Raw genomic sequence first — 24,761 nt, forward strand, 5'->3', positions numbered from 1 at the left:
ATAAACAAAAATGTAGCAAAACGTCTATCTTCATCTTCTTTTATTTTTTACATTTACATCTAAATCAACACAAAAATAAACTGTCGTCTGTTGTGTCACCTATTATCCCTTGTCAGTATATGCCAAAATTATTTGGTGTCGACTTCCGTTAACCTCTACAATCCGAACACCTGTGAAAACCGAACAAAACGCAAAGTCCCGTGGGTGTTCGGTTTGGACAGGTTTCACTGTACAATATTGTTATCTCCATTCTAATGAAAGAGGGACGAAAGATACCAAAGGGACAGTCAAACTCATAAATCTAAAACAAACTGACAACGCCATGGCTAAAAATGAAAAAGACAAACAGAAAAACAATAGTACACATGACACAACATAGAAAACTAAAGAATAAACAACACGAACCCCACCAAAAACCAGGGGTGATCTCAGGTGCTCCGGAAGGGTAAGCAGATCCTGCTCCACATGTGGCACCCGTCGTGTTGCTTATGTGATTACAAATTCGGTAAATAGTCTAATTCGGTAGGTCACATTCATGAAAGGGAAGGGGATTGTAGTTACGACGTAAAGAACATATCCGATATCATTTTTGAAACGGTTATTCCATAACGGTCAACCAACTCGTGATGGCGTCCGTAAAATTTACGAAGGGATGATTTCAACTTCACCATTTGGAACTCTTGGTTTAATAGCTGACAGAAAACAACGTTAAAACATGTATTTAAAATCTGTCAGATGCCGTCTGCGCTTGCGCGTACGTCCTACTCCCATAGCATCAATCGTCAATTGATGCCATGTAAGAAAGTGACGTTATCCAATCAAAATGAACGTTACAAACGTTTTTGCATTAGAATGCCAAATGACGTTATTACGGGGCGCCGAATTGGGACTCTTGTGGTTTTGTACTCGAAATTCAATTTTGTACGGACAAAAGTGACTTTTGTTCAACAAAAATGAGTTCAGTTTAACAAAATTTGTATCATACTACAAATTTAAAATTTTGTCATACAAAATTATCTATCAGCGGACAAAAGTCACTTTTGTCATGACAAAATTCATTTTCGTTACACAGACTTGACTTCTGTTACCTAATTTGAAAATTGGGCGACAAAAGTCAATTTTGTATTCAAATTAGTTTAGTTTGGATTCTGTGAACTAATTTGCATACAAAATCGACTTTTGTGAGACAAAATTGACTTTTGTGAGACAAAATTGACTTTTGTGAGACAAAATTGACTTTTGTGAGACAAAATTGACTTTTGTGAGACAAAATTGACTTTTGTGAGACAAAAATGACTTTTGTGAGACAAAATTGACCAATGTGAGACAAAATTGACTTTTGTCTCAACAAATTTGACAAAATTGACTTTTGTGAGACAAAATTGATCAATGTGAGACAAAATTGATAAAATTGAATTTTGTCTCAACAAAATTGACAAAATTAAATTTTGTCTCAACAAAATTGATTTTTGTCTCACGAAAGTCAATTTTGTATCACGAAAGTCAATTTTGTCTCATAAAAGTCAATTTTGTTGTTATAAAATTGAATTTTGTCGTCACAAAAATGAATTTTGTCGTCACAAAATTGACTTTTGTCTCAACAAAATTGACAAAATTGACTTTGTCTCAACAAAATTGACAAAATTGATCTTTGTCTCAACAAAATTGACAAAATTGAATTTTGTCTCACAAAATTGAACTTTGTCTCACAAAATTTAATTTTGTCTCACAAAACTTAATTTTGTCTCAAAAAGTTAATTTTGTCTCACAAAAGTTAATTTTGTCTCACAAAAGTCAATTTTGTCTCACTAAAGTTAATTTTGTCTCACAAAATTGAATCTTATCTCACACAATTGACTTTTGTGATTTAATTTCCATAATAGGTAACAAAAGTCAATTTCCTTTTAGACAAAATTGACTTTTGTCATGACAATTATGAATTTTGTCTACAAAAATGAATTTTGTCATGACAAAAATGAATTTTGTCTACATAAATGAATTTTGTCATCACAAAAATTGAAGTTCTCATTAAACAAGTCTGTAGCACATAGTTTTGTAAGACAAAAATGATTTTGTTATGACAGAATTGAATTTTGTACAAAACCACAAGAGTCCTATTCGGCGCCCCGTAGTTATAGGTAAATTTTGGCATCACAGTAGTAGTTGCTTTCCCCTTATCTCATTGATCCTACAAGAGCCCATGCACATGGTTGTGAAACAGATAGCCATTCAGAAAATGATGATTTGAAGTAAACTCTGTCTGATCATGACTATCTGGTGTTCAAATCTGTGCTTTTTACGTAAGTTTATTATAAAACAGCCAACAGTAAACTTCATAATTTAGTAAGATCAGAAGATAGAATTTCCGATTTTTTTTGCAAAAAATGAAAACTAATGATAGGGCACATTGTCAATGAAGGAGTGATAACTGCTGAATAATAGATTCCAGACTTAGGCAACAACCATTTTCTTATCTGGGGGGGGGGGGGGGGGGGGGGCCTGGGATTTTTATTGTGTTCATAATTTTTTTTTCAGAACCTTCCTCCGACAATTTTTTTTTTTTTTATGAGAAGGAAAGCAATTTTTTTTTCCCTATAATGTGGAACAGAAATACAATTTTTTTTCTCACAAAACCATAAAATTAACATAAAATTTATTTTAATTTTTAATTGATGTAAAATGTAAAGTGCATGGCTCTGTATATCCTGGCAATTTTGGCTGTTGTCTCAGCTGGTTTTTTTTAGCCCACTTTCTACATTATGATATTCTCGGAGTCCGTCATACAGGTATCCTTAAATTTTAATACTGCAATTGAAGTGGCCACCATTGCCATATGTAATGGCAAATAGTGAGTAGCTCCAACTTATAAAATCCACTGTTTCCAACTATGATAATTGACATTCCATTGAAAAAAGTGGTATAAAGAATGATACAAACGGAAAATACTACCAGTATACAAGTGTGTGTCATACACAATCAGGGCTATCTTTATAATAGTTGCAGTTTTAAGTATGGTCTTACAGTAGTAACATATATATGCGGGAGATTTGGAATTCTTATAAATATTTCTGGATCAAACACTATTATAGGAACATACAAACAGTACAGATGTTTATAATCTGCTGTTTCACTGTCTCGTCTGTTGTTAGTTTCACCATTCTCAAATTCAGCAGTGCAAAAAAATCTTTTAAAGCAGGTGACAGCATAAATTTTTTTTCAGCTTCAGTGCAAAATATAATTTTTTTTTTCGGTCAGCTAGGCCATCAAAATATTTTTTTCAAAAAAATCCCAGGCCCCCCCCCCAGATAAGAAAATGGTTGTTGCCTTAGGACATGCACTCGGACATGCACTTTCAGAATGTGGATGGGTTAAACATGCACGTGAGACTGAGTACTCAACCCTTCCCTTACAGGAGACTGGTGTTACAGAACAGCACAAAAAACATTCTATATACAAATCAGTTTCACCATGTTCACTTTGCATACCTTTATTTTCATTTTTGCATATTATCTTGGGAACTTCAGTGGCAGATCCAGAAATTTTCATAAGTGGGGGCTCACTGACTGCCTAAGAGGGGGCCCAATCTGATCATGCTTCAGTGATTCTCTATATAATCAACCAATCTTTTTCCAGAAAAGGGGGGACTGCCCCCTGGCCCCCTCTAAATCCATCTCTGAACTTTAATAGAAACAGGGAAATAAGTTTACATCATGTACATTGTCGAAATCGTCAGCCGTCAACACCTTAGGCCATAATAAATAATAGGTTTCTTTGCCCAAACGCTACCTACCCAGAAAAAAGCTGCCTACTCAAATTCTTTTATTGTCCTGATTTGAAGAAGTTTTTTTTTAAGTAAATAGGCATGAAGACTGATAAACATCTGATACTTCAATTTCTTTTTTAGAAAAAAAAAAAGAAAATGCCTACCTACATGTACCTACCCACTGTCTCAACCTTTGGGTAGGGTTTGGGCAAACCAAGATATTTTTCAGTGTGGCCTTATTAGAGTTTTTGCCCTTAGATGATATTTTTTTTGTGCGTTATATATTTGCCTTACATTTCAAAAATTATAATAGATAGAATAAGATACTTACAAAAGTGGAAATGATCATTCAGACGAGATTTCAATTTTAAAGACAATTTGAAGGAAATTGTCTGACGTCTCATAGGAATTATGAAACTTAAATAAGCCGAAATGATCCATTCAGACAAGATTTCAATTTTAAAGACAATATGAGGGAAAGTGTCTGACGTCTCATAGGAATTATTGCCCTTTAATGACAAGTTATATCAATATTTGTGGGTTTGTCTTACATGATAAAAAATATTAACATGATTAATAAGGTAAGTAGACACTTGAGAAGATAGAGAAAAATTAAAAAGACTAATTAAATCATCAGGCACACATGGCAGATCAGCAATACAAGATCAACAAAGCAGAGGTTTTGTCATGAATTCTATTCACATCTACAATGTTGGAGAGTTGCCTTTGTTGGAATATTATCAAGGTGAGCAACACTTTTCAAATGCACCTTTATCTAAACAAATTACACAACCTGAATTGTTGTATAAGATACTGTTGAGTAGGGAAGAGTTATCTTTCTTTGACTTATCTGTAGGTTGCAGACTTGCAGTGCTCCATAGGCTTACATGCTAAAGAGCTGATCTTTGAAAATAAAAAAATTAAAAATGCTACATAGAAAATAAAAAGTTACGTAACCCTGTAGTCAAAACATTTTTTTTCTACTTTCTGTACATGTTTGCTGCTTTTCCCGAATTTTTCATTGTACTAATGAACTCAAAATCGTTCAATTTATTTCTGTCTTTGGTCGGGTTGCTGTCTCTTTGACCTATTCCCCATTTCCATTCTGAATTTTAATTAACCCATATTTATGGTACTATAACTTAGTTTTTTGGCGATTTTTTTCCTGCTATAAATGCATGTACCGGTATACATGGTATATGAAATTAGAACCCTTTCACCAATTTCTTTTAGGATTCAATAGTCTACCTGATCCTGATCAATTTACAAAAACTAACAGCCTTGGGAACAAATTTTATAACCTTAATAGTTATATCTATATATTTAATATAGCTAACTGAGATGGTTACTAACAACTGTAATAAATAAGAGCAGATGGTTGCCAAGGGTTGGTAAATCTACTTGGGCTTTAGTATATCTTTTCTATTTCTGAATGAATGTTATTGGAATTCTAATGTTAGTCATGTTTAGCATGGTTATGTGAAGTTTAATATTACCGTTAACATGGTTAAGAGATATTAAGGAAAAAAATATTTCAATGGATGTCAACATTGGAGAAGTACATTTGTGAGACTTTGAAGTAGATTTGAAAACTGTTTATCAAATTGATTTAAACATTTTAGATGTACAGTGTATTGGTAAGCAAAATAAAATAGTTTGTGTGGTTCCAGTAACATCTTAGAAAGAACAGTAAGGGTAGTTGGGTAGAGAATTTTTTTTATCTTATGTTTTTTTTACCTTGAGTCTTTGGGATTGACATTCTGACTTTAACAGTGCTTAATGAAAAATGATAATCTTTAGGGTAGAAAAGTAGGGTAGGTATGGTAACTGGAACCACACATATTATTATTTGGCCTTCGACAGTTAACTAGTTTGTTAGGTACTAATCTCTTCTATTTGTTTTCCTGAGTTTCTACTAGTCCTAGTTTTATTGTTATTGAAATCACAAGGCTCTATTAGATTGTTAAACTGTTTCTGGAAGATGCCTAGTTAATCATGTTTATAGATTCTACTTTACAGCTTCTTTGACAGAACAGAAAAAAGAACTAAAACAATGTGTTTAAGGTTCACTTTTTAATCATGTTGTACTTAATTACAACAGCAAGTCAATGGCAACATTGCAAATTTGATATCCAATCCATCTTGGGATACCAAGGGTGACTCCAACATCTGAAAAGTAGTCACATGTTGCAGTTTGGTATCTGTTGAGTCTATCAGCCACACCTTCTATAACATCTATAATTTTGTTTGCACTTAACCGTCCTCCAGACCAGTATTCAAGTCTGCGAACTGCTCTTCTGGCAAGTGATCCATTTCTCCTTAACTCTTTTGCAAGTTTTTTCAAAGCATATTTACTTAGTCTTAATTTACCTCTGAAAAGAAAGAAAAATACAAACCTCTTAAACTTTTTTTTTCAATCTTTTCCTCGGCTTAAATCTGAGAAGAATATCTTAATGAGTAAAAAAAGTTATTCCATGTTTAACTATTCATCTTGTAGCTATTACAGCAGAATACATTGAGTTTGTAGGAAAAGATGATATCTTGGGTTGACTTGCTTGTTAGCTCAACTGAACTATGAAGTCAATATTAGGTTAGGTAAACTATCCTCCTTTAAGAGTCTCACAAATAACAAATAACCAATCTATCTGCCTGTAGGCTAACCTACTCCGAAAGAGGGTATAAAAAAGAAGATGTGCAATGATTGGCAATGAGACAACTCTCCACAAGAGACCAAAATGACACAGCAATTAACACCTATAGGTCACCATACAGCCTTCAACAATGAGCAAAGCCCATACCCAATTGTCAGCTGTAAAAGGCCCCGAAATGACAATGTAAAACAATTCAAACGAGAAAACTAATGGCCTTATTCATGTACAAAAATTGAACGAAAAACAAATAGTGAAATAAGGAACACATAAACAAACGACAACTACTGAATTACAGGCTCCTACGGCCTAGCCACAATCAGATGTGCATTTTGTGTTTCACATGAAGTCAAAAATGAGTATCACCTCAGGGAAAAACTCTTTTGATATTTTGGTTCAAAAATGGTTTAAATTATGAAAAATTGCCATCGTTAGGCTAACACTGGAAGCATTTATATAATTACATGCAGTTTTTGGAAGAAATATTTAATATTTTTATTAAATAAATGGTATTTAAAAACTGTATAATTTTCTTTAATGGTTGGCTTCAAGACATGGTCACCAGTGTCAGATTTTTGGTCAATGACAAAGACAACAAAATATGTTTAGAATTATTGAATATCAAACATTTTAATTGAAAAAAAAATGACAAGAACATGTTTAACTCACAGTTATTTCAAACAACAGTAGCTTTCTTTGATCATTTATCTTATCTGATAAAACTGTATCTAAAATTATCTATAAATAACAAAACTTCCAAAAAAACCCTTTCTTTTGGTGTATAGAACATTAAAATAACTTGATGCATATTCTTACAATAAACAATCAAACTTAGCAATACAATTTATATGTTTTGTCTACGGACAAGACATTGTATTCATATTTAATGAAATGCATTATTAAAACCTAATTTTGATATAGCTGAAAGTGATCTCTTGAAAAAAAAAACATACATTTTATCAGGTTTTTCTATCAAATGATGCTCAACTTCGAGGAAAATGGAAACAAATACATTTTGATAATGTCTACGGACAAGACATTTTATTGATATTCAATTAAATGCTTTCAAAGATGATTGTTAAAGTTAAGATTAAAAGTTACTAATTAAATTTTAAGCTGTGTTTTTTTAATTTTGGAAAATATAAAAATGTACCCATAATTCTTTACATATCTCAATAATTTATTGATTAAGCCAAAATGAAGACACATTCTTTTAACTGAAATCCATATATCTGACTGTTTAAAACAATCAAACTATTATTAAAACCCAATTTTGACATAGTTGAATGTGTTCTCTTGAAAAAATAACATACATTTTACCTATCAAATTAGGCTGAACTCAAGGAAATTGGATACAAATATATTGTGGTAAGGTCTACGGACAAGACAATTTCAGTTAAAAAAAAAATCTGTTAGAATTAATTGTGACTATTTATGTTGAAAATACTGAGTTTTAATTTGAATAGATAACTTTCATCACCTATAAATAAGATTTAAGTTCCATAGCAGACAAATAATTGAATTTAATACTTGTTATGTACAAGTGTCTTGTCCGTTACGACACTTCCTCATCTGCTGTTAATACTGAAATGCAAAAGATAAAGTTGGAGAGAGAGAAATACTTTTTCTTCATTTGATTTAGTTAATCTTTTAAGGTATGCAGCAACTGGAATAAACAATATTGAAGTAAAATAAGGTATGCTTTTTATGACTGATAATCTGACACTTTTTAAAATCCACTCCTGTAAAGTAATTTTACAAAAATTGAGAACACTTAAATTACCATTTATTTATTAAAAATAAGATATTTCTAAGTTTAAACAACACATAGGACTAATTAAGACCCATAAAGCCAAGCAATATTGATAAAAAGACATGTCTACGGACAAGACATGAGTCTACGGACAAGACATTCTGACATATTTTTGATTTTTTTCCTCTATTAATAGATGGTAGAAAAAAATGTTAGTAGTGTTTTCATATCTACAAAAGAACAGGAACTTAGCAATGCAACATTAATGTAATTATGCTTCCAGTTTACTAGGGAATGCATGTCTACGAACAAGACATTTTTTCACTTTATTTGTATATCCAACTTTGATGGCATATATCTCCAGCTAGGGTACTGCAATTTTGATAAATGAGGTACTTTTTGATAATGTATATACTAGAAGAGAAAACAAAACACATAATAGCATAAATTTGATTTATTTTTCTCTTTTATCACTACACTGAGCAAGCTAAAAACAAAAGTACAAAATTTCATAACAAGCGCATAGTATTCAACTTTTTATCATAACTTTGTAACCACTGAAGATTTTTTGTTGCAACAACCAGTAAAAGAAAGATGAATAAATTGTCTATAACAGTGAACCAATAATGTAGTTCAAATTAAGTTCACTTATTAACTATTAATTGATAAAAACAGCGAAATTTTAAATGAAACAACATAACGTGAAATTTTGCCCATTTTCAGCGTGTATTTTAGTGTTTTTTTTCAAAACGGTAACACCTATACATGATATTTGATATTCATTGTGAAACCCTACATTCTCTTCTTCAGTTCAAAGATGTATTACTTATGTAAAGTTTATCTTCTTGTCTTTACAAGCCTATAACATAGACCCAATATGAAATGCACATCTGATCTTGGCTAGGCCGCTAGTACAAAGTATACCTATCTTAACATAATAAAGACAGCATGATTCAGCTAACAAGCAAGTAAACCAAGATTCTACCTTTACCTACACACTCAATGGATTCTGCTGTAATCAGGTATATGTATTAATTTTATGTTAAAACTTTGTTTTTTTCTTCTAGATAAAAGTTTGCTTTGTAATAAAAGTATGTCTTGTTAACCAGAAATAGTCACTGTATTCTCTTTAGACAGGCATTTTAGTGTGCCCATGACCAACATGTTAATTTTATTACCTTTTCTCTATTTTATGGTCATTTTCTTCCAGGTCACTTTCATCAACTTCATCTATAGATTCCAAATCATCTTCTTCAGGTAATGCAGTTCCAGAAGATGCATATAATATGCACAAGACAAGGCAGCACCTGGACAAGAAAATGTAATGTAAATTCTGGAGCACCTTTAATATATCTAGATTTTATATGCAGGTAGACATTAGACATCTTTTGACTGGGTGTGAGAGTAATAGCAATTTTGTTGTCCCAGAGATACCAACTGAACTATTGCTTGAGGCGAAGCTGAGGGCAATAGTTGGTATGCGAAGGGACAACAAACTTGCTATTAATAACCCGCACAACCAGTCATTAGGTGTTTTATTATTTTATTATACTGAACAACACAATCATTAAGTGTTTACTATACCAAGCTATTAAACTAACTTTCTAAATGTCACATAACTTGACATGAACAGGATGAACTATATGTTTGTTTTTTATAGTCAATGTTGTATTTGTAAATATTTCATTAATTGCAATCAAGACTAGGGATAGTTGTGTTAATTCTAGCAATAAAGTCTAGAAGACAATGACAGACCCATATCTGAAATTAAGTACTTTATTGTAGATACTTTGTAATAACTAAATGAATATCAAATCAAAAATATTTAACTATACATATATATTATATATTGTCTAATTCAATTTAACTTACCAAACAAGTTTCATGTTTTGTTGAGTACAGGAACAGGATTGACTCTTCACTTTGAAATGAGGACATGTTACCAATGAAACTGGATACTTTTATCAGAAAGCAGGAAATCCAAACTGGACGACACCTGTTATCAGTAAGTATAAGCTTTCTTGTTTCAAGGAAAAATTGTTTTTTGTTTTCCTGTTAATTGAACCTTATTCCTTGTTTTGGATTTATTTTTAAAATGTTAATGAATTATTGAGAGCCAGAGGTTACCAAGTTCTAGATTTGAAACTGCTGTTCTGAAATTTATTTTTAAAATTTAAGATTTGAAATAAAACGATATTGGTGAAAATCATAATTATAGTGCTTGATGAATTGAGTAGTTTGACAAAAATAACTTCAAATAATTTTGATGATAAACTCATCATATATCAAGATTAGAATTGTGTAGGCCAGACATATGTGTTTCGTCTACAAAAGACTAAACAATTTTGCTGGAATATTTAATTTAAATGTGGCCAAATTGATTATGAAGCTGAAAACCAGCATTGAGGACCCAAAAGGCCACTTTCAGCATTATTGACTATATTGTGGTCTGGTGGTTTGCTTCTATTGGTGAAGATTTTAATAGGCAGGAAAACTTATGTTCTTAGTCAAGTAAGATTTGAACCAAACAGATCTGCAAGGATCAGGGTTCAGACTCTCAGCCTTCAGTGTTGATAGGCTTAATTAATACTGTAGTGGAACTACATAACCACTCAGTCACTAAGACTGCTACATTGTATTCTTCTATTCTTTAGATTGTGTATTTTTATTAAAAGTTGCTTCATTGTTTTATCTTTGTTTTACACTTTCATGCTCTGTTTAACATTTTCCATGCAAATAACTTTTGTGATTGCAGTAAAAAAAAAGCTTTTGAAATTAAAATAATGTGAAAGATATCACATTTCAAATGCATTCTAGGAAAAAGGTGTTCTACTGAAATATATTGCTTTTATTTTGTATCCTGATTTTTTCAAGGAAAATAGAATTTGATCCAAGTTTTGTTTTTAACCTGTTTTGTCAAAAATAATATTTGTCTAGATATTTGATATTATCTTCACACCAATTCATAAAACTATATTATCTTCGATATACAATATATATATTTTAACATAATTTGTTTGATATATCAATAATGAGATTAGTCTCAGACATATAATTTTTTTTCAGTGTTTTATTAAAATCTGAATCTATTCATAGCAATTGTATTTTAAAACAATTCTAGGTCATTGTTAATCATGACTTTAAGGGGTATAGATATACCCTCCTAGCTTGTGTCAGTTGGTTAGACATGTTAGATACTGTCCCTGATGTGAACAGATTTATCCTATCCATCTATTTGGTATAAGGATTACATATATCATTTAGTGTGACAAAAAACTTGATAAATTGGATTTAAAACCTTGGGAGAAAGAAAAAATAATTCCCAGGTTCATCTTCAGATATGACCTTTAGTTTGATACCGCAGTATACATATATAAGTACACATCTTCAATTATGACCTACAGTTTAATTTCGAGGTATACCTAAATAAGTACATTAATTTCATTGTGATTACGTTTCAAATTCAAATTCTACCAAGATTTCAGTCTGCTGATACTCACAGGTGAAAATAGAAAGATATTTACATAAGGAACCTTTAAGATATAAAAATTTAGATATATGCAAAAGCCCTTCTACATAATTTTGTGTAATTACTGTATTTTACACTGCAGAAAATAGCTGAACCTATCAATTTAAAGCACGTCAACGTGATTGTTATCGCCATCTGTGGGAAATAGACAATTATTCAGAAGTATATATTATTTCGTCTGTAAAGCTATTTCATGGTTTTTAAGGTAGAAATTAAATATTTGAAAAGATTTCTATTTGTCTTGTTTAATTTGAATCGGCAAATTTTCATCAACCCATAGTGTTAACAGAATGTGGTGAAATAATTATAGGACCTTGTTTGATTCAAAGAATAAAATTTGTGAAGTTAATTTTTTTTATTTGCCTCGTTGGGTTTTGAAATTATATCTATTAAAACACCCATCATGATAATTGACCAGACAGGTGAAATTAAAGAAAGTAGGGGTTCGTTGGTTAGTTCTTCAGAATGCAGTTGTCATGGAATTAGTATTTTTTAAAGTGAAATATTTAGTACTATAAAGCCTAGGATAACCTTTTTATATTTTGGGAAGGGGAGATAACTTTCCCTAACATAGGATTAAAATCAGTATTGTAACCAATAAAAGGCAGGATAAAGATTTTCTCATGGGTTTGAACCCACCCCCACTGGAAAATGGTCATATTCCGCCTATTTTCCGATTTTAATACGACCTTGAGAGGTGAACATTGACCAGACTGTGTTTCTTTGTCATTCAAGTCTTACCCCATAGTTACTGCAGTCCATTCATGCTAACTGGGAGTATATGGGACTTAAGTGTCTTGCTGGCGAATTATTATTGTCAAGTCAGGTCCACCTAAATGTCTGTTTTTACGGATTTTTGACAAAACGGTGACCTAGATTTTACAGACTAGTTTCCTATTGGCCATATTATACCTCTTTGTGTTCCTATACCACCTATGCATGCATTTACGATAATAGTTTATACCTACAATGACTACCAGTTACGTAGTGGCCATCAAAAGATGGCCACCCCCACCTGATTTTGACTACTTTTCACGTTTTTCCGATTTTGAACTCTTAAACGGCTTTCAAAGTGCCAAATTTTCTTAAACCGGCATCTGAGAAGAGTTTATGGAACATGAACTGCTTGGTTGAACTCCCTGCTATCATGACAGTTCAGGTGGGGCAGTTGGAAAAAGGTATGGAGGGTCATATGGGCCATCAAAGAATGGTTGTCGCCATCACGCCTACAGGCGGGATTGGGGGTTAAAAGGTTAACTAGCTTAAAGACAAAATTCAGTGAAATTATTGAAAGCTTAATCTGTAAAATAAACTTTTTTGCTTTTGTATATTAATAAATTTTATGCACCTTATTAAATCAGAATTTTATTAAACACATTTTTTAAAAAAGGGGCAGGGAAGACATATTATTTATTGTATTAAAACTTATTAATAAGGTAGTACAATAAAATGTACATACTTATAGCTTATCTCAATGAAGCAAATTTTCTCAATTAATGTTTATATCAATATTATTATGTATGCAATCTTCTTTTTAGCATTTTCATTTTGATTTTATTTCTTTATTATTTTAATAGTATAATTTTTTTTTTCTAGATCAATCAGCTACTAATTCTATTATCAAATATTAAAGCAAGTTTCAACATTTAAAATTACTTTTCCCTCATTGCATTTTTTGCATAAAATGTTTTTTTAAATATTAAAATCTACAGAAGCAGTTGCTAAAGTGCATATGACCTTACTACATTGCAATTGTCTAGAATTGGGTCAGACAGAAACAGGTGCTTCCTCAGATAGTTAAGAAATTTGCATGCTGAAATGAACAACTTGTTACAAAAATAGACTATTTAAGCTGCATGTGCAAAGCATGACCTTTCCTGTTCCAGTGTAAATAAGTCAGGTGACCTTAAAACAATGAGTCTTCCAATCAGTGTTCTTTGTTTGCTTTGATTGACAGGTGCCAGAGTGAAATTAACAGCAAAACTCACCAAGAAAAAGCAAGAACTGAAGTTGTTTGCAGAACAGAAGAAACCAGCAAAGGAGAGAACCAGCATTCTGATTTTGTAGGTAAAGATTAGAAATTAGGGTTACTACATGTACTAAGCCATTGCTTTATCACCAGCAAAATATAAGTTTATAATGCATCAAGTTGGAAATAGTATTTTAATTATGAAGAACTTTATTGCTTTATTATAAACTAGAACACACCCGCGAAATCGCGGGCATTCAGAGCGTAGTTTAACATGTTTAAAGTATGTAAAGTGTTGTTGGAAGAATTTTGTAAAATACAGAATGACTGGAGAATTTCAGCAAAAGTATCATAAGTCATAGGTTATTGGGGACAGGAAAATGTTTTTTTTTTACCCTCCAACTTTATTTCCAAAGTTCCCAATTTTTGGTTTTCTATCAATTTCAATATGAACATACATTTAGTATGTTGTGAACATTTAAGTGAGGAGCCTGTAATTCAGTGGTTGTCGTTTGTTTATGTGTTACATATTTGTTTTTCGTTCATTTTTTGTACATAAATAAGGCCGCTAGTTTTCTCGTTTACATTGTTTTACATTGTCATTTCGGATCCTTTTGAAGCTGAGTATGTGGTATGGGCTTTGCTCTTTGTTGAAGGCCGTACGTTGACCTATAGTTGTTAATTTCTGTGTCATTTTGGTCTATTGTGGAGAGTTGTCTGAACATGGCAATCATACCACATCTTCTTTTTTTTGTAATCAATGAATTTTGTAAAAGATTTAATGACTGGAGAATTTCAGAAAAGGTATCAAAAGTTCACATGAATAATTTTAGCGCTTATCTGTATATTATGAATTAACATTCATTACTAAATAAATAAAGCGTATTTACTTTCAATTCTAATGGTTTACTAATCCAAATCGATCCATGGTGATCATTGATATAGTATACAGACCCTCTCTATTTAATAAACTCTGTGACCGCCGTGGATAGTAAACTTGAAAATGATGGCAGATAAAATTCTGAAAATACACTTTATTCATAGTACATGTACATGTATATGTATGTCAAAGTATACAGAAAAATGCCAACCGGAAGTCTAATCTGACTTAAAATTTCGTCCAATGACGGGACAATATCTGAATGCCTTTTTTCTCGTTTTTCTCCTAAAATAACTCAATCTGAATAATCATATGAATGGATGACAAATGTGACTATGCACTGTACCTATAGGACACAGAGGCGTGTTGATTAATTAATTGTGGAAAGAAGAGAAGCGACACACAAAATGAGGTCTTCTCGTTTAATAGTATAGATGAGAAGATTTTGTACGAGTGCCAATGAGACAACTCTCCATTCAAGTCACAATGTATAAAAAGTAAACAGTTATAGGTCAAAGCATTAGCCTTTGACACAGAGCCTTGGGTCACACTTGGCAGCAAGCTCTTAATGAAGGACCCCAAATTGACTTACTAAGGGATACATATAAATGATGGTCCGAAATTTCTGCTTGAAACAACTTTATAATAATCCTGCCTTTTGAATTTGGGGTACTTAGTCCTTGCCCATGTTGCCTATTTGTCTATATACTCAATACTGAAGTTTTTAAAATTTGGGGTACATTGTCCTTGCCTTCCTGTCTATTCATACTACCATACTAAAGTGTGTTCGCACTTGGTATCATCATTCTCCATTAAACCAAAGATATTGCAATACTAAATATTTTGAAATATTTGCTGCTGGATTATAATAAGACAAAACAGCAAACTTCTATAAATTGTGACTGGATGGAGAATTGTTCATTGGCACTCATACCTGATCTTCTTATGTCTATTGAATTATCAATAAAACTTTTGGAGAATCTATTGTGTGTTGAGTAAGACAGGGTTATGAAATACTAAAGAGCAAATTTATGGAATATAAAAATGAAGATATGGTGTGACTGCCAATGAGACAACTCTTTACAAGAGACCAAATGACAAAGAAGTTAACAACTATACTAGGTTAATGTACAGCCTTCAACAATGAGCAAAGGGCATTGCAAAGTTATAAAAAAAAACTAATACAATCGTGACAATGCAATTATTCTGTAGTAAGAACAGAGGGAATAAACTCTGAGCCATAACACGTTAGACTGTTGCATGTACCGTTTAATAACTACATATAAAATTTAATATATTATAAAGAGTATCAACACTCACACCATTGCATGCTGAACAGTGTAGAATATAGAACAGAACAGAACAGAACAGAACATATTTTATTTCCAATTAAGGGCCCACAAGGGGCATACAGAGCATACATGAATAAGGAAAAAGAATATTAATTTGATAGATACATACAATGTAGATACAAACATTATTTTACATACAGTAACAATACAATTACTAACTCATATTCACTTTAATAAATTTACCAACAGCATTAAGGACCTGATTGTCTTCACAGTTTAATAAATAAATAAATTTATGCTGATTATCCAGTAAAGAAAAATTTGGAATTCTTTGGCAAACAAAGTCAAAGAGAGCATCTCTATCTGATTTAGAATTTTCACAGTTAGTTAAAAAATGGATTTCATCTTCAACACAGCCAGAGGAGCATTTTTTGCAAATTCTTTCATTTCGTGGAATATTTGAAAAACGTCCAACTTCAATTTGAAGCTTATGAGCAGAAATACGTAATTTGCATATAGATCTTCTTAAATCAAAGTCCTTTATTAAAGAAAGATAATTTTCATAACCAAAATTCTGCTTAAATTTCACATAATTAAACAGTTTTCCATCAGAAGCTTTATTTTGGCTAGCATACCAATTGCTAATATATTTAGTGTGAATTAATTTGCTAGATATGTTCAAAAATTTATATTGTCCAAAATGTTTTACTTCTGGTTTAATTTCAAAAACTTCTAATACTTTCTTAGCAAATGAGTACCAAGAAGTTATGTTAGATTTGTGAAGCTCTTGGCTGCATTTATAAGCATCTTTCAATAGACTGAATTCAGTTGTAAGATTTTCAAATCTATACCAGTATTTTACAATTGACTTTACAATATCATAATGTAAGGGGAAACGCCCCAGTTCTGATAATACAGCAAAATTGACACTCCTTTTGTGTACACCAAGTATAAACTTAGAAAATTTAAGATGGAGATTCTCACACTTAAGATTTTTAAAAATATTTTCAAGATTAAATAAGGAAGACTGTAATTTATTACAAGAAACATTATAACCTCCCCATACCTCTGAATTATATAACAGAATGGGTTTAAGGGTATGATCAAAAATATGAACACAAGATTTTATTCCAGGAGACAAATTGATAAAATCCTTTCTAAGTTTATAGTAGGCCTTAAGAGCCTTATTATAAAGTTCAGTTTTAGCTAGATGAAAACTTCCAGATGCAGTAAAGTGAACACCCAAATATTTGTAATGAGCGACACAGTCAATCAAGTTATTCTGCAGTCGAAAATTCGCTTGAATTTTCCTTCCAGCCTTATTAAAAATTATGACTTTAGTCTTTTTAATATTAACTTTAAGGCACCAGTCAGCACAATATTTTTCTAGCTGATCAAGTCTACTTTGAAGCCCTGTGGCTGATGTTGACATAATCACAATATCATCTGCATACATCAAACAATTTAATTTCTCGGAGTGCAGGGAAACTGCATCCAGGCAGGAGTCAAGATAAGATGGGAAGTCATTTATAAAAATTTTAAATAATGAAGGACTCAAGTTGTCTCCTTGTCTTACACCTAATTTAATGCTAAAAGGGTCAGTGAGAGAAGCTCCAACTCTTACACATGCTTGACTATTGTTATACATATCTGATATAATATTATAAAATAAAGTACCAACTTTCATATTAATAAGCTTCAGTTTAAGACCTATATGAATTACACTGTCGAATGCTTTGCGAAAGTCTACAAAACAAGTATATAATCTGCCCTCTTTATTGTGACAGTATTTGTCTATAAGTGTTTTTAAAATAAATATATGATCTGAAGTTCTGGCATTTTTTGTAAAACCAATCTGAGAATTATGAATTAAGTTGTTTTGGTACAAAAATTTGTCAAGTCTTGTATTCAAAATATTGTTAAAAAGTTTACCAATGGTACTAGTAATTGTTATACCTCTATAGTTAGATGGATCACAAGGATCATCTGATTTAAAAATTGGCGAAATAAAACCATCAGCCCAAATCTTTGGGTACACACTATTCTTGAGGCACAAATTAAATAATTTATATAAGCAACCTATCAAATATGACTGACTATATTTTAACATTTCATTTGAAATCAAATCAGGTCCACAGGCCTTGCCTGATTTTAAGCTTGCAATAGCATCAGAAATTTCTTTTTTACTAATATCATTATCTAAATCATTAAAAACTAAATTTTTTTCTTTGTCATTCAGGATCATTTCCAACTGGTTAAGTCGTGAATAAAATGTGTTATCAATTGCAGAGTGAAGATTACGGAAGTGATTGGCCCATGTATCAGAATCAATTTGTGAAGAGCAGTTTTCTTTTTTGCTATCCTGAATGTCATTTATTAATTTCCAATACTGCTTAGGGTTTTCAACTCTAAGAGTATCAAGTTTTTGTAGCATGGAATTGATAAATTGCTTATATTTAACTTTTCTACATTTATTATAGATTCTAAAATGTTTATAGTATCTGCCTTTAATAACAGGATCCTTAGGATATCTTGAATAAATTTTACCTAAGGATATAACATTTTTGCGCATTTTAAAAAGATCACTATCAAACCATTTTTTCTGGGGTCTGGAACCCTTTTTAGTCTTTTTTGGGGTTACCAGGGAAATTTTGGCTGCAGAAAGAAAGATATCACATAAATCCTGTGCCTTTTTGTTAATGTCTTCAGAAGAGCAATCACTATCATTATTAAGGAAAGATGAAATTTTCTGCTGGTTATCTGGTGACAAAAGTGCTTGCTGAAATTTAAGTGGGGAGTCCTCAGTCCATCTGAAATTAACGGGGGCAGCATGAAGATTATTTGACTGAGTTTCTGTTAATTGATATTTAGCCAAAATTTCCCATGATATTTTACAATGACAGTCTGAGAATGTTGAGACAAACTCTGACACTCTGAAATAAAGTATCTGATTAAATAATCTTTCATTTGCTATAAGGTAATCAACAGTGCTTTGGCCATGTGTATTAAAACAAGTAAAATGACCAAGTAAATCACCCATGCATCTACCATTTACAATTCGCATTTGATTGCTTATGCATAAATCAATAATCTCTTTCCCTCTACTATCAAGTGTTTCATCACAATTCTTTCTAAATCTAATTTGATTATCAGGTTTATAAGATTCAAACAATGGAAGATATCTGGAGCTATCTTGTGCAATGTAATCTTCTTCAGTGGAGGTGCGGGCGTTTAAATCACCACAAAACAAAATATCCCCTTTACTTTTGTAGGAAACAATGTCCTTTTCTATTTGATCAATTATATCAAAATCTAACTTCTTAGTATAAGATGAATTAGCAGGGGGTAAATATGCTGCACATAAGTATATGTCGTTTTGAAGACAGAAAAACTGTTTTTCAAATTTTATCCACTGAAAATCTTTGGACAACCCAGGAATTATCTTAATATGATCTTTTAAAGAAGTCCTTCGAAAAATGCCTAACCCACCATAGTATCTTCCATTGGTTGAAATATTTCTACAAACAGGAAAATAATTAAAACCTTCAACATGTAAGTTAACATCATATCCAATATGTGTTTCTGCTAAAATAACCACATCATACTCTTTTATTTCTTGTACAAAAAGGTGATCTTCTAACTTATTCATATTATGTGTATTTATACCACCAATGTTCCAGTAACATATTTTCAAATTGTTCTTAACAATAGAACGACCATGTATAGCCATATTTAAAAATCTAAATTAGACACCAAATATACTTGTTTCAAGTAATGTTTCTTAATTGGTAACAAAATAGGCTACTAATAATGAACAAAAAACTTTAAAAAATAAAATAAAATAAACAACAAAAACTAAAACTTAATTAGTCTCAGAGACAAATTGGCTACTTGCCAGAAAAAGAAGAAAAAAAAAAAAAAAAAAATTACCACTTGTAACAAACTACCTTTTATCAGCTTTTAATTTTCCAAAAATATACAGATAACACTTGAACAAATAAAGATCAATAAGCTAGCTATTATCTGACTTAATAAATTCTTTGCTGATTCTATTATAGGAAAAAATAAAAAGATAGTACAATAAGTATATTTTCATGGTTTACCCTGTTCTTTTGAACTTGACCCTATTTTGCTCATTATGATCATGATAATTGTTAAATGATTGGCGATGTTGTGGCCGATACTGTTGACGAGCACGGTCAGTGGATCTGGAATATCTGTTGTTCCTTTGTTGTACCTTAATACCTAAGACAGTATGTAACGCATTCTTAATGTTAGAAGCCAACATTGATGTTCCCCTCTCTGACAAGTGAAATTTATCTTCATTTAAGAGTTGTTGTATTGAGACTTGCCCATGCCACATGTTTGAGTTGTCAGAAACATATACATCTTTATTGTCTAGATATTTTCGTTTTACTAGTCCATCAATGATTTCTGAATTAAGACGATGTAGGCGATTATCCAGGCGGGGAGTCGTTAGTGACACTATGGTTTTAGCTTCTTTCCATTTGCTAGAAATTGATTCTACTACCATTTGTAGTTTGTCCATGCATTCATTTGGGTTGTTGTTTTTAACGTCGTTAGTTAGGGAATGTATGATAACAACATCAGGCCTACACTGTGCGGTTGAGATTACCTCGTAGGCTTCATCTAAAGTATATGCTGTAGTTTTTGTTATATCCACTGCCGTTGAGAGTTTGTTTTCATTAATTCTATCAGTGTTTGATGTGCCAATAAATAGAGCTGTAGGTTTGTTAGATTTGCCTTCATTGTTGAAGGACCCATTAGCAAATTGCTGCTCATTTTGTTGCTGTGTAGGTAAATACATGCTCGATAGCTGTGATTTGAGAGATAATATTTCATTAAATTGAGAGTCAGTTTTCTCTTTTAAAAGTTTGTTTTCTTCACTAATTTTCATCATTTCACTAGATTTGGTGTTCAATTTAACCTTGAGATCATCATTAATATGATTTATATCCTCCATTTTCTGGTCCATTCTAGTTTTAGCTATTTCAAATTTATTATTTTCAATGCGAAATTTGGAATCAAGCTCAGCGTAATCTGTTGCAGCTTTGTGTTTGTCCATAGAAAGGTTATGGACTTGGTTTTCTAGTTCTACAATGCGATGTTCTAGTTTATTGAATTGTTTTTCCATGTTGCTGTGTTCCTTTATATTACACGTAGAGGCATTATGCAAACTTGTATCTGATTGATGTTTGTTATTAACCTGCTCTTGTAGCTTTTTAACTGTTTCTACAACTGGTGTAATTGCTGATCTTATAACATCCGAAAAGCTTTTTTCTGCTTGCACTATAAGTGCCGTTTGAGATTTGGTGATACCAGCTAAAGCTTCAACAAAAGTAGTCTGAAGCCTATCTAAGTCTTCATATCCGATAGAAATCTTAGCCTGTGTGGCAATTGTAGTTTCTGTACATGTATTAGAAGTGGGAACATTTGCTTGAATGCTTGTATGTGAGTTGTTGTTGCTATCTGTTAATTTATTGTCTACAGAACTAGCAGTTGAGTTAAAAACTGATTTTACACTTGTAGATTCTTCGATTAAGTTTTTGTCTGAAGATTTACATGTAGAATCAACATCCGTGTTGACTATTAACGAAGGATTGTGTACACAAATAGAATTAACTAGTTTTATTAATGTTGGGAAGTCCCTTGTGGTGAAGAGGTCTTTGCTAAGTCCTTGAGCTTGCAACACACCAGTAGTGATGAATAATGTAATCTTGTATATAAGTTGTTTATCATTGGTAAGGTTTATGCATATAGCTTTGTTACCTTCCCCCTCCCACTGGTGAGGATCATCGTACCAGTCAACTTGAAACAATTCAGCTTTTTTACCAAAATGTTCATAATATAAGACACCAAGTGCACGTATCCAAGCCTCCAACCTGTTTCTCTTAATTCTACATGCAACCATTCTTGCGGGGGGCTCATAAAGATTTGGATCAATTATCTCGTATTGTAGTTTCTTGGCTTTTGCACCCGAGGGATTCTTAAATTTTTCTGGAAGACATTCTCTTGGATAATCCTTAAATATTGGGGTGACTGACTTGTCAATTTCATCCTCGTGTATCTCAAATGGAAATTTATCTGACATGCTGATTTGTGCGTCGTGTGCAGACGAGGAGTTTGACATTTTATGTGTAGAAATAACGCCGAATTGTCACTGGTATTTATCTATATTGACATATTAATGCTTATGAGTGTTTATAGAAGGGTAAAACTCTCATCCTTTTCTTGGTCAGTCATCTAAAAGGGCAAAACCACGCCGAGTTTTTACAATGTACTGGACGCAGCCATCTTTACCTTTCATTGTATACTATACTACTTTGATACATATATTTCTTGATAAAAATCTTGTAATGTACTGGACGCAGCCATCTTTACCTTTCATTGTATACTATACTACTTTGATACATATATTTCTTGATAAAAATCTTGTAATGAGATTATAATTTCAAACGTAAATATTTTATATTATATATTTCAAAATGATCTCATTATGATATTGTAACAGAATGTAATGATTTGCACTTTTTAGAAGTGAATTTTATTACATGTACAGGTATTTTAAAATAGATAAGGTTGATCAGCTGTTCTTTCATTATTGATCCCTACACTGTTAAAGAATGGTTTCACTTTAATTCTAGGGGGGGGGGGAAGGAATGTTTTCAAAAAAAATAAAATCTCTTAGTTTATAGATTAGAATAACTACTTTGCTGGATTAATTATATATATATACTCCTTTGTTATTGTTAAACAATTCCCTTTGTTAGATTTTTATGATAGAAGCAGGGGGGAAATAGAATTACTATTGAAACAATCTTACAAAAAAAATGAAAACGAATGGCTGCTGGCCTACCTCTCCATCAAACGGGAAATTTTGACAGAAATCAATGGAAAGGGATTCTGAAAAAATGCATTTTAGTTGTAATCTCTTCAAACTTTTCATGAATGGTACGTAACAGTTCCTTATTCAGGAAAGAGATGGAAAAGTGAAATAGATAATGATGAAAAAGTATATGATATTTGAACTGGTTATGAATGCAGAGTTATTCCCCTTTATCTTGACTTCAGAAGTAAAATTAGTTGTAAATGCAGGTATTTATTATTGGCAATTATGAGACTGGGGGGAGTATTGCAATAATTAGAATCTGATACATATATCTGTATGCAGATTTTCCTGAAAGTACAATAATTAAACTCACATTGTTGTTCATTCTTCCAAAATCGCAATAATAAATGCACATATAATTTCTGATTTTTCCCAGTCATGAGTATATATAGAAGAAAGAAATAAAAAAACAAAAAGTATTATACCTAACTCTGAGGCAAATTCTAAATGGCAAGTCCCTAAGCAAGTGGCAAAATCAAAAGCTCAAACACATCAAACTAATAGATAACAAGCATTCATAATTTCTGCATGTAATTTATTGATTATTAAATGCACAGTGGTGCAAAGACATCTAGTGATTCTACAAAAAAACTATTTTAATAATGAATGTTATTACATTTAGGTTCATGATGCCGATAGGCAGTACCAAGAACATTTAATGATGATTAAACAATTATCCCTAACCAGAGGTGACACAATAATGAAGCTTTTATAAAAATTCTTTTATTTTTTCCTCAGTGACTTTTTAATTAAATTGCCCAGTGAACAATTTCAAGTCCACCATTCTGTCTGCAAAAAAATAAAGATGTTAGTCATAGATGTACAACTGCAAGTTATGAATGCAAGCTGTTGGTATAAGACTTTTGTACAATATTTGAATTTGTTTTAAATATTGAGTTACTTCCCTTTATCTTGACTGTCAGTTAAGCAGTTAAAAAATTGGATTTCAAGCACTTTTTTTTTAGTGGCAAAGAAAAAATAATGTGATGTTGTGATTGAATTATTGATAACTAAATGTTGTGTTGTACAAAGACATTTAGTGATTTCATCAACAATTATACAAAAACTGTTTAAGTAATGAAGTGACATTACATTAAGGTTCATGTTGCTGGTCGGTAGTACAATGTACCAAGAACCTTTAATGGTGATCAAATAATGATAAAATTAGACCTTGGACAGGGGTGACACAATAAAAATGTATTGATGCAAAGGTTTTATTTTTTTTCAGTGATACCTGAATCAAGTTATCCAGTTGACTGTAGTCTTAGCACCCCCAACATTTTATGCTGTCTACAAATATAAAGGTGTAAAAGAACTGTCTTATACATACATGTAAGTCATGACTGCAAGATGTTTTCAATTTGTGTTTTGAAACATAAGTACTTTACGGTGGTAATAATTGGAAGGTTTTTTTATGGGCCCTTCTCCAGGAGGTATTATGGTACACCTTTTGTCATCTGTCTGTCAGTCCGTTGTCTACATGACAGACAATAATTCAAAAAATACTTTAAAGAATTTGCATGAAACTCTAGTAAAATTGAGAATGGAAATGGGGAATGTGTCAAAGAGACAACAACCTGACCAAATAAAAAACAACAGCAGAGGGTCACCAACAGGTCTTCAATGTAGCGAGAAATTCCCGCACCCGGTGGCGTCCTTCAGCTGGCCCCTAAACAAATATATACTAGTCCAGTGATAATGAATTGTTTATATCTATTGACTTGAGCTTTTGATAAGTTTAGAGTTTTTATTTCCAAGTTGTTGGACTTTATTCTTATGGCAGAGCTCTTTATTTTTTGTTAACTATGCCAAGATAAAATCTTTCAAATATTTCCTTGAGTGAATTTTATCTTTAAGGAGGGCAAGAGTTGGGAACAAGAAAAAAACATAAAAACAAAACATATCTAGGAACTTTAAACTTTGAAATTATTGATAAATCCCAGCAAAATATGAAACCTTAAACAGTATATTTTGTCTTTTTTTGTTATATTAAATAGTTATCTGAGATTTAACATTG

The 24,761-nt window shown here is 31.7% G+C and overlaps 1 protein-coding gene and 2 long non-coding RNA genes across 3 annotated transcripts; 2 read left to right on the top strand and 1 right to left on the bottom strand.

The window, feature by feature from the left end:
- Positions 1–2,193: 2,193 nt before the first annotated feature.
- On the top strand, positions 2,194–10,171 carry LOC139486024 (uncharacterized). The gene is made up of 3 exons (XR_011655457.1): positions 2,194–2,300; positions 9,422–9,534; positions 10,067–10,171. It is a non-coding gene; the product is annotated as an uncharacterized lncRNA (long non-coding RNA).
- LOC139486019 (uncharacterized) lies at positions 5,822–10,125 on the bottom strand. Its single transcript, XM_071270713.1, has 3 exons — positions 10,037–10,125; positions 9,343–9,471; positions 5,822–6,135 (listed from the first exon to the last, which is right to left on the bottom strand). The coding sequence occupies exons 1-3, from the start codon at positions 10,048–10,050 to the stop codon at positions 5,856–5,858; spliced, it is 423 nt and encodes a 140-aa protein (XP_071126814.1). The 5' UTR covers positions 10,051–10,125; the 3' UTR covers positions 5,822–5,855.
- Positions 10,172–13,655: 3,484 nt separating the features above from the next.
- On the top strand, positions 13,656–24,002 carry LOC139486021 (uncharacterized). The gene is made up of 2 exons (XR_011655454.1): positions 13,656–13,760; positions 23,973–24,002. It is a non-coding gene; the product is annotated as an uncharacterized lncRNA (long non-coding RNA).
- The last annotated feature ends 759 nt before the right edge of the window (positions 24,003–24,761 follow it).

This window comes from Mytilus edulis, chromosome 8 (assembly GCF_963676685.1).
Source record: "Mytilus edulis chromosome 8, xbMytEdul2.2, whole genome shotgun sequence".
Lineage (NCBI taxonomy): Eukaryota > Metazoa > Mollusca > Bivalvia > Mytilida > Mytilidae > Mytilus > Mytilus edulis.

What these genes read in the sequence shown, in the direction of transcription:
- LOC139486019 (XM_071270713.1), bottom strand. An exon ending in GACCATAAAATAGAGAAAAG is followed by an intron (nt 6,136 to 9,342) that starts GTAATAAAATTA and finishes CTTTCTTTTCAG; the next exon opens with AGGTAAATTAAGACTAAGTA.